General features: G+C 42.4%; 1 protein-coding gene across 1 annotated transcript in view; it reads left to right on the plus strand.

Moving 5' to 3' along the window:
- Positions 1 to 10,992, plus strand: part of LOC147117291 (tyrosine-protein phosphatase non-receptor type 3-like) — a 341,164-nt gene extending 330,172 nt beyond the window's left edge. Inside the window, exon 20 of the mRNA XM_085989357.1 lies at positions 9,587 to 10,992. Coding sequence (XP_085845483.1) covers positions 9,587 to 9,676 — 90 coding nt within the window. The 3' untranslated portion in view covers positions 9,677 to 10,992. The remainder of the gene's footprint in view (positions 1 to 9,586) is intronic.
- The last annotated feature ends 382 nt before the right edge of the window (positions 10,993 to 11,374 follow it).

An 11,374-nucleotide genomic window follows, 5' to 3' on the forward strand; every position in this document is an offset into this window, starting at 1 on the left:
TTGGAATAAACGGGTCTTTTTCCGAGTGGCAGGCAGTGACTAGTGTGGTACTGCAGGGATCGGTCCTTGGACCCCAGCTATTCACAATATATATTAATGATCTAGACGAGGGAACTAGATATAATATCTCCCAAGTTTGCAGACGACACAAAGCTGGGTGGGCGTGTGTGCTGTGAGGAGGATGCCGAGAACCTCCAGCATGATTTGGACAGGTTGGGTGATTGGGCAGGTGCATGGCAAATGCAATATAAAGTGGATAAATGCAAGGTTATCCACTTTGGTGTCATAAACAGGAAGGCAGATTATTATCTGAATGGCAATAGATTGGGAGAAGGTGAAGTGTAACGAGACCTGGGTGTCCTTGTGCACTAGTCGCTGAAGGTAAGCATGCAGGTGCAGCAGGCGGTTAAGAAGGCAAATGTTATGTTGGCCTTCGTAGCGAGAGGGTTCAAGTACAGGAACAAGGATGTCTTGCTGCAGTTGTACAGGGCCTTGGTGAGACCACATCTTGAGTATCGTGTGCAGTTTTGGTCGCCTTATGTGAGGAAGGATGTTCTTGCCATGGAGGGAGTGCAACGAAGATTCACCAGGCTGTTACCTGGGATGGCAAAAATGACGTATGAGGAGAGATTGGGTCGATTGGGCTTGTACTCGCTGGAGTTTAGAAGAATGAGAGGGGATCTTAATGAAACTTACAAAATTGTAACAGGACTAGACAGACGAGATGCAGGAAGGATGTTCCTAATGGCCGTGGAGTCCAGAACCAGGGGTCACAGTCTAAGGATAAGGGGTAAGCCATTTAGGACAGAGATTAGGAGGAATTTCTTCACCCAGAGAGTGGTGGACCTGTGGAATTCTCTACCACAGAAGGCAGTAGAGGCCAATTCATTAAATATATTCAAGAAGGAGTTAGATATATTTCTTAAGGCTAAAGGGATCAAGGGATATGGGGAGAAGGCAGGGACAGGGTACTGAATTTGGATGATCAGCCATGATCTCATTATATGGCGGAGCAGGCTCGAGGGGCCGAATGGCCTACTCCTGCTCCTATCTTCTATGTTTCTATGAGCAGAAATTTCCTCCCAGTTAAATATTGGGAAGACTGAAGCCATTGTCTTCGGTCCACACCATAAACTCCGTTTTCTAGCCGCCGACTCTATCGCTCTCGCTGGTCACTGTCTGAGGCTGAACCAGATCATTCGCAACCTTGACGTCCTATCTGACCCTGAGATGAGCTTCCAACCACATACCCGCTCCTTCACCAATACCGCCGACTTCCACCTCCGTAACATTGTACGTCTCCGTCCCTGCCTCAGCTCACCTGCTGCTTGAGACCCTCATCAATACCTTTGTTATCTCTAATCTTGACTATTGCAATGCTCCCCTGGCCAGCCTCCCATCTTCCACCCTCCATAAACTTCAACTCATCCAAAACCCTCCATGGCCTTGCCCCTCCCTATCTCTCTAACCTCTTCCAGCCCTGCAGTCCTCCAAGATCTCCGCACTTGTCTAATTCATAGATACATAGAAGATAGGAGCAGGAGTAGGCCATTCGGCCCTTCGAGCCTGCTCCGCCATTCAATGAGATCATGGCTGATCATCCAAATTCAGTACCCAGTCCCTGCCTTCTCCCCATATCCCTTGATCCCTTTAGCCTTAAGAAATATATCCAACTCTTTCTTGAATATATTTAATGAACTGGCCTCCACCGCCCTCTGTGGCAGAGAATTCCACAGGTTCACCACTCTCTGGGTGAAGAAATTCCTCCTCATTTCAGTCCTAAATGGCTTACCCCTTATCCTTAGACTATGACCCCTGGTTCTGGACTCCCCGGCCATCAGAAACATCCTTCCTGCATCTAGTCTGTCCAGGCCTGACAGAATTTTATAGGTTTCGATGAGATCCCCTCTCAATCTTCTAAACTCCAGTGAGTATAAGCCCAATCGATACAATCTCTCCTCATACGTCATTCCTGCCATCCCAGGTATCAGCCTGGTGAATCTTCGCTGCACTCCTTCCATGGCAAGAACGTCCTTCCTCAGGTAAGGCGACCAAAACTGCACACAATACTCAAGGTGTGGTCTCACCAAGGCCCTGTACAACTGCAGCAAGACATCCTTGTTCTTGTACTCGAACCCTCTTGCTACGAAGGCCAACATACCATTTGCCTTCTTAACTGCCTGCTGCACCTGCATGCTTACCTTCAGCGACTGGTGTGCAAGAACACCCAGGTCTCTTTGCACTTCCCCTTCTCCCAATCTATTACCATTCAAATAATAATCTGCCTTCCTGTTTTTGCCACCAAAGTGGATAACCTCACATTTATCCACATTATAGTGCATTTGCCATGTTTCTGCCCAATCACCCAACCTGTCCAAATCGTGCTGGACTTTCACGACATCCTCCTCACAGCATATCCTCCCCCCCCAGCTTTGTGTCGTCTGCAAATTTGGAGATATTACATCCAATTCCCTCGTCCAGATCATTAATATATATTGTGAACAGCTGGGGTCCTAGGACCGATCCTTGCGGTACCCCACTAGTCACTGCCTGCCACTCAGAAAATGACCCGTTTATTCCAACTCTTTGCTTTCTGTCCGCCAACCAGTTCTCTATCCAGGTCAATACCTTGCCCCCAATCCCATGTGCCTTAATTTTGCACGCTAATCTCTTATGCGGGACCTTATCGAAAGCCTTCTGAAAGTCCAAATACACCACATCCACTGGTTCTCCCTTATCTATTTTACCAGTTACATCCTCAAAAAATTCCAGTAGATTAGTCAAGCATGATTTACCTTTTGTAAATCCATGTTGACTTTGTCCGATGCAGTCACTGCTTTCCAAGTGCTCTGCTATTACATCTTTTATAATGGACTCTAGCATTTTCCCCACTACCGATGTCAAGCTTACCGGTCTATAATTCCCCGCCTTTTCTCTACCACCTTTTTTGAATAGTGGGGTAACATTAGCTACCCGCCAATCCATGGGTACCGTTCCAGAGTCTATCGAGTTCTGGAAGATGACCAGCAATGCATCTACTATTTCTAGGGCCACTTCCTTAAGTACCCTGGGATGTAGATTATCAGGCCCTGGGGATTTATCGGCCTTCAATCCCATCAATTTTCCTAACACCATTTCCCTACAAATACTGATTTCTTTCAGTTCCACCCTTTCATCAGACCCTATGTACCCCGGCATCTCTGGGAGGTTATTTGTGTCCTCCTTTGTGAAGACAGAACCAAAATATGTATTTAGTTGGTCTGCCATTTCTTTGTTCCCCATTATAAATTCCCCCGATTCTGACTGCAAGGGACCTACGCTTGACTTCACCAATCTTTTTCTCTTCACATATCTATAAAAGCTTTTACAGTCAGTTTTTATGTTCTCTGCAAGCTTACTCTCATATTCTATTTTCCCTTTCTTAATTAATCCCTTTGTCCTCCTTTGTTGAATCCTAAACTGCTCCCAATCCTCAGGATTATTGCTTTTTCTGGCCAATTTATATGCCCTCTCCTTGGACCTTATGCTATCCCTAATTTCCCTTGTTAGCCACGGTTGGGTCACCTTTTTTGTTTTATTTTTATGCCAAACTGGGATGAACAAATTCTGTAGTTCATCCATTCGGTCTTTGAATGTTTGCCATTGCCTATCCACCGTCAACCCTTTGAGTGCCATTCCCCAATCAATCCTACCCAACTCGCTCCTCAGACCATCATAGTTTCCTTTATTTAAATTGAGGACCCTAGTCTCCGAGTCAACTACTTCATTCTCCATCTTAATGAAGAATTCGATCATATTATGCTCGCTCCGACCCAAGGGGCCTCTTACAACAAGATTGCTAATTAATCCTTTCTCGTTACATAATACTGAGTCTAAGATGGCCTGATCTCTGGTTGGTTCCTCGACATATTGGTCCAGGAAACCATCCCGTAAACACTCCAGGAATTCCTCCTCCACAGTATTGTTACTCATTTGGTTGGCCCAATCTATATGTAGATTAAAGTCACCCATGATGACTGCTGTGCCCTTATTGCACGCTTCTTTAATTTCTGTTTTAATGCCATCCCCAACCTCCGCCTTACTGTTTGGAGGTCTATATACCACTCCCACTAACGTTTTTTTCCCCTTCGTATTTCTCAATTCTACCCATACAGATTCCACCTCATCAGAGCTAATATCCTTCATTACAATTGTGTTAATCCCTTCTCTAACCAGTAATGCTACCCCACCTCCCTTTCCTTTTTGCCTATCTTTCCTGAATATCAAATACCCCTGGATGTTGAGTTCCCAGTCCTGGCCTTCCTTGAGCCACGTTTCCGTAATCCCAACCAAATTCAGGCATCTTGCACATTCCTAATTTTAATCACTCCACCATTGGCGACGTGCTTTCAGCTGCCTGGGCCCTAGTCTCCGTCATTCCCTCCCTGTGTCTCTTTGCCTTTCTACCTCTCTCTCCTCCTTTAAGACGCTCCTTAAAACCTACCTCTTTGGCCAGGCTTTTGGTCACCTGTCCTAATATCTCCTTATATTGCTCAGTGTCAAATTTTGTTTGGTAACACTCCTTTTAAGCCCCTTGGAACATTTTACTATGTTGAAGGTGCTATATAAATATTGTTGTACACCTCCACTTAGGAAGAACAACAGCCACCACTACAATACTGGGTCCCGACTGAGGCTCAAGAGCAGGAACTTCCAGTTAGGGATGCCCAGCTCTCACTATTCCCAAGCCATCATTTGCTTTTTATGGGGTGGACAGAACTTGTGCCCCAGCCAGGAAACTCCTGGAAAAGTTATTTTCCAGGGACTCCTGCCTGAACTAAGTAGAATCCCCAATAAATTTCAGGACTATAGTCATTAAAGTCACGATGTACACACACAAAATCCTTTATACAATAATCTGCAGTTCATGTGTATTTGTAAATCTCTTCCATAAATGGTATCAGCAGCTGTCTGTCTCTAGTTTCAATGTCTGTACGCTTCTAAGTAATAGTTTGTTCTTTCTGTCTCCACAGATGTGTTGTCGTTATAAATCCAGCCCTACAACCTTCTGGGATATCTGCGCTCCTCCAATTCTGACCTCTTGCTCATCCCCAATTTTCTTCGTTCCACCATTGGCAGTCATGCCTTCAGCTGCCTAGGCCCTAAGCTCATGAATTCCTTACCTAAACCTTTCTGCCTCTACCTCTCTCTCCTCTTTTAAGACGCTCCATAAAACCTACCTCTTTGACCAAGCTTTTGGTCACCTGTCCTAATATCTCCTGTGGCTCAGTGTCAAATTTTGTTTGATAATTGCTCCTGTGAAGCGTCTTGGGATGTTTTATTATGATAAAGGCGCTGTATAAATGCAATTTTTTGTTGTGTTGCCACTGGTCACTTTTTTAACAGTCCTGTATTTTTGAAGCTGTTGCCAATTGACATCACCTTGCTCTGCCTCTACTCAACTGCTACTCTTTTATTACCTAAATTTAACTTTTCTGATGCTGTCCTTGCACAGCCTCCTAAAGCAACTTACTTATCTAGAATGCTAGAGCTCACATCTTCACCCACACAAATTCAAAACCACTCATCACGCTCCTCCTTGCCAACCTTCACTGGCTCACTAGGGATAATTTTACTTCACAAGGAGCTCACCTACCAAGAGTGCATATCAGAAATTCCAGCATCTGCTGCACGTACATTTCCAAGCATTTAAAATAATGTTTGGAAAATCCTGCGTAGCATGCACCAGAATCTCCAATAAGCAATCTTGGCAGATGAACTCTCTGCCAGAGGCACAAAGTCAGAAAATTACACCTCCTGTGCCCTGTTAATTGATTTAAAATTCCTTCCCTACCTTTCAAATTACTCTCTGGCCTCACCCCATTACAGTGATCTCCAGCTGTACAGCACTGCTTGCATGCACCCTCCATTCCTTCAATACAGCTCTTTCCCATTCTCTTTGCTCCACAGTCAATGGCTATTCTTTCAGCCACTTTATTTATGCCTTTGGAAATCTCTCCCTGTACCTCTACACATTGCCACCTCCATCCCTGTTTTCAAAAGCCTTCTAACTACCCTCCTTCTGTTTTACTGTAATTTCCCAAGGCAAAAAGTTCACAATCTGATGCTAAGCAATGAAAGAATCTGTCACTTGTCACCAGCTACTCCACAGGAGCTGCCCAGAAGTAGCTCAGATTTTTGGGATATTCTTTACTGATGGTGTAGGCCATCAGTGATGTCTATGCTAGCGTGTGAACTTTGAACACCCAGATATAAACAGATTTTATTCTTCTGCACGACGTTATTGGGCTGCGCATAATTGGCAGAGGAAGTGGGCTCTCCAGTTAATCAATTCACCACATTGGTGAAAAACCAGTAGCCCTCTTCCATGAAGCTGTTCAGAGTTCTTTACAAGTATCTGATGACATTTTTTGCCAGGGACAGGTGTACTGCACTGAAGTATCGGCCTAGATTATGTACTCAAGAGTTTAAACTGGGTCTTGAACCCACAATGGAGAAAGAGATACCACTCCTTCAATGTTCAAATTGCTTATGACCAGCTACGATGAATTTTCCATGTCAGTGAAAAGCTTGCATGGAGTTGTCACAAGAGTTTTGTCATGAGGCAGTCCAGCCTCCAAGCTGTATTCAGGAAGACTGTGTTGGTTTGGCTTCTGGATGACAAGACATACCCCTTGCTTCCAGGACTGATGACCACACTTCAAGTGCCAATCTCACATCGCTCATTCATTAACCAAAGTGGTCATTGAGAGGACTATAGGGGTTTTGAAGTGAAGGTTTTGCTGCCTTGATAGATCTGCAGGAGTTCTGCTCTATGCCTCTGAGCAGATTTTACATCATGGTTGCTGTCTGTGCCCTTCACAACATTGCTATTCAGAAAGGAACAGAATTGAAATCTCAGGATGAGGTGGGGCCTGGTTGCTGTGGAGCCCGGGGAACCTGGATCTGAGCTTCATGAGGATCAGGACCTAAAGCATTCTTCCATGCCATCTGCAATTGAAATTATTCAGATTAAAGATCTCCCCTTTGAAAACTTCAATCAATACATCTCACCAGACTTCATGCCAACTCCAAAAGCAAAACATCTGTCTTTATGTCTCAATGAACAAGCATGCCACTTCATCCCAACCAGACCTTGCAATACCATATGACTGTGATCATGGTATATTATCCCTCCTCACCCTGCTTGTCTTTACCAAGGCATTTGACACAATGGACCACCATCCTTCTCCAAGTCTTTCCAGCTTCACAGGACTGCTCTCCTTTGGTTTCATTCCACTCTATCTGAACATATCCAGAGCATCTGCAGCAGTAGCTCTCTTCCCACTTTGAGACTCCAAAGGTCTATGCTTAGGCCCATCCTCTTATTTATCTACATGCTGTCCCTTGGCTTCCACATGTACGCTGATGACACCCAGCTCTCCCTTGCCATCACCTTTCTTGACCCCTGCTGTAAGACTGCTTGTCCAACATCCAGTCTTTGATGCATCTTACCTTCCTCCAATTCAACATCGGGCAAACCAAAGTTATCATCTTCGGTCCTTTCCTTATCAGTCTATCCCCAGACACTCTATCAGGCTGAACCAGACTATCCATAATCTCGGCACTTGTTTGACCCTGAGCTGAGCTTCTGACTCCATTTTCTCTCCATCTCCAAGACCACTTATTTTGACTTCTGCAACATTGGCCACCTCTGCCCCTACCTCATCCCCTCTGCTGCTGAAACCATGCTTTCGTCACATCCAGACTTGACTACTCTAATACTGTCCTCCACTCTACATAACCTCCATCATGCCCAAAACTCTGCTGTACATGTCATCTTCGACCCTTAAGTCGTGCATTAACATCTTTTTGCTGATGTACGCTGGCTCCCCATCGCCCAACACTTCAAATTTAAAATCGTTGTCCTCACCTTTAAATCCCTCCTTGGCCTTCTACCACACTATCTCTGCATCCTAATCTAGTCTTGTATCCCTCTTCTTTGAACACTGCATTCTTCTGACACCAGCCTCTTGTGCATCCCCTCCTTCACCTCCACTATTGGTGGTATAGCCTTCAGCTGCTTGGGTCTTACTTTCTGGAATTCCTTCCCTAAACTTTTCTATTCCTCCAACACACTCTGTAAAAATGTTATCAAAACGCATCTCTTTGATCATGCTTTTGGTCATCCCTTCTAAACTCTCCTTTCCTGGCTCCATGCCTATCTTCCATATATTTGTGAAGCATCTTCGAACATTCTTTGTGTTAAAGGTGCTATATAAATGCAAGTTGTTATTGTTGATGACCTCTTCACACTAACTCAAAATTTTCAATGAATGACCAGTGATCACACCAAACCATTTTACTTTTGCACAATTTCTTAGTGAAACCACTTTTTCGTCATATGCAAGTATCCTATACAGTGGTGTATGGATTAACATTGTTTATCTCTTGCACATAAATAAGGCAAACATTTCACTGAGAAATCTAGTTGATTCTACATTCCAACAATTCATTGTGCAAGCTATCTTAGTTTGTGACAACACTAAAATTGAGCAGTTATTATCTGCTGAACAATAATGCTTTATTGGCTTACAATAATTGTCATGTGTTTTTACTGTAAAGTAAAATACATTTGTTCTTCTCATTTATGTCTCCAGTGTCATCCTTTCCTCCTCAGCCAGTGGGGGTGCAATTCAACATCGGCGGGGGCGCAAAATGAGGCGTAGAGGATCAGCCGCCTGTTAGACACCCAGTTTATTTTTCCTTTTGATTAACTTCCATAGAAAGGAATATTGGTCGGAGTGTATAACGGCCGGCTGATTGGCTGCCGTCTCATTTTGCAACCCCACCAAAGTTGAATTTCACCCCCAGTATTTCAGACCCAGTTCATGCGTAAAGTGGGTTTTTCAAGATGGTGGTTGCTCAACCTATTGGATGAAACTAGCTGTTTCTGGAATGTTCAGTATAATTTGACAGTATAATTTGACACACACTTCCCCTTGCATTACTAACAACATTACATTATTCATGTGAAGAGTGTCCTACCTGGTGCAGTGAATGCTCAATTATGTCTTCTGAATGCATGGTGTGCACATTATGCATTTAGTAAATCTGCAACCAGAATAGTGGACTAGTGTAATGTGATAAAAAGTGGATATGGTACAGAGCACATAAAATGGTATGCATTGTATTTGCTTTTATATTCATCGATATCACATGGTTACTGGTTTTCATGGACATGTTATATCCACTTCATATGTATCTTGCAACCATTTTTAGGTGCACATTGCCGACAGCATACTCTGAAAGGCTGTAGCTAAAGTCATTTTGATAGCTTTTAATAAGATTGTCAAAAGATTTTCATTTTATGTCTGTTATCCTAAAATAATGGAATTGTGTTTTAATGCTGCAATTTGTTCTTTCATAAATGTTTGTTTGCACTCAATGACTGGACAATAAGAACATGTTAGGAATCATATATATTAGTAAAATCATTGCCTATTAACCATTTCTAATATTTTCATAAATAAGCTAATAGTTATCCTTGTATGTTTTAGTTTGACGTGATGAAAACACATTTTAAATAACGTTTAATTTCTTCCAGAGTCAATACAAATTTGTATGTGAAGCCATCCTACGTGTGTATGAGGAAGGTTTAATTCGACCATTGGAAGCATGCCAAGCTGCAAGTTAGTACTGCTGTTGGAGAATTTTGACTAATTTCCATGGATTGAAACAAATCTGAAAATATAGTGCACATCTCCGTGTTTGGCCAGCTCCATAAATCTAAGAGGAAACCTACTGGATTATTGAGCACGCCTGACGTCTGGCACTTTACACTGATGTTTAAATAAGGAATATATTTGTATATCTTTGTTAAAGAGGCACTATCTTTTAGTACATTGTCATGTGTGTTTTCAAGTTATTAATTTTGTCTGTTGTTGGTCTGCCTTGTCATTCCAACATACCTTTTCAACAATCTACTAAGGACCAGGCTGCATTTTGAAATTAAAAAGCTGACAGCAGTTAAGTTTTAATCCATGACATACACACACAATATACAACAATGGGCTCATTTAAAGGCTAGAAATGCAGTGAACATTATGTTTAATGGTTCTGGTTAATGCTGCTAACTTTTTTTATTTTTCATGTAATCATCTAATAATTATTGGTTAAAACAGTTAACTTCTGATTATTTAGGACTATTTATTACTTTGATTTCATCCCATTCACAAATTACACCTCTTGTTCCATGTAAGCAGAACAGCTTTGAACTGGAACGTACTACAGTTTTCCAATAACTATACTGTAGGACAGTACAGTATAACTTTATTTATACAAAACACAGACTCCATGTATAAATGTATGTATGGACAGCTAAACTGCACAGCAACTGTAGTTACATATTTGACCCTTCTGATTAGATTAAAATTTGATGAATTCTCCATGCATTGTAAGTAAGTGTAATTAAGAAGTACAACAGTAATACTGCAGTAGAATCGATCTTTTATAAAGCTTCATACAAAATAGGGTGGTGACCTGGTTCCTGTATTAATAGAGGGTCTCAATTTTGAATCCCAGCTTTGACTTAGTATTCAAACCTGTCTGTCCTCATAGGACAATTTATTTTTAACTAGTTCTTAAAAAGGCCACAGAATGGAGTGCTGTATGCTTTCAGGATGAGGGAAAATGTCATCGAACCAGACCCACCCACCCCAGAGAATTAATGTAAAGCCACAGTGTCTGGGACTTCTGGCACGAGGAGGGAACAGTGAAAAGTAAGGTGATTCAAATTGTTAAACATGACATTATTCGGTTTATTCAGGCTAAATTTAATATTTTGTAGATTATATTTTTGAATATTTAAAATGTGGCTGAGGGAGGCCGTGGCAAACCGATAATTCTGAATGAGCTACGTCTGTAGTTTAGTTCAATGCAACATAGTTTTACTGGCCAATATGCTACAATAAGATTGTGTATGTGCAAACAATTATAAAGTTTGAGAAAATTCTTCCTTCGTGCTGTCATTTTGTACTGCTTCGCCTTACAAGCCCAGTTGCATTTGTCACCGGGTTCTCCGTTGGTGAATTTCTCCAGTTCTCAGTGGTTCTGTTTAGTAGAACATTGTCCAGAGGTGAGGCTCTTGTCCCCATCTCAGGGGGACAGATGTATTTGCCAAATTTGAATCGCACTTTCTGGTTCCATGAAACACTGTGTGCACTGCTGGTAAAGGAAAAGCAGTCGTTAATTTCATTGTTTCAGCTATTTTAAAATTCCATTCCATTTGAGTTTTTGTTTTAATTACTTAAATTGTAATTATTATATCTAGTAATAGAAACATAGAAGATAGGAGTAGGCCATTCAGCCCCTCGAGCCTGCTCCGCCATTCAAT

Source organism: Somniosus microcephalus, chromosome 5 (assembly GCF_052327205.1).
Source record: "Somniosus microcephalus isolate GS21.2 chromosome 5, FLI_Smic_1.0, whole genome shotgun sequence".
Classification (NCBI taxonomy): Eukaryota; Metazoa; Chordata; class Chondrichthyes; order Squaliformes; family Somniosidae; genus Somniosus; species Somniosus microcephalus.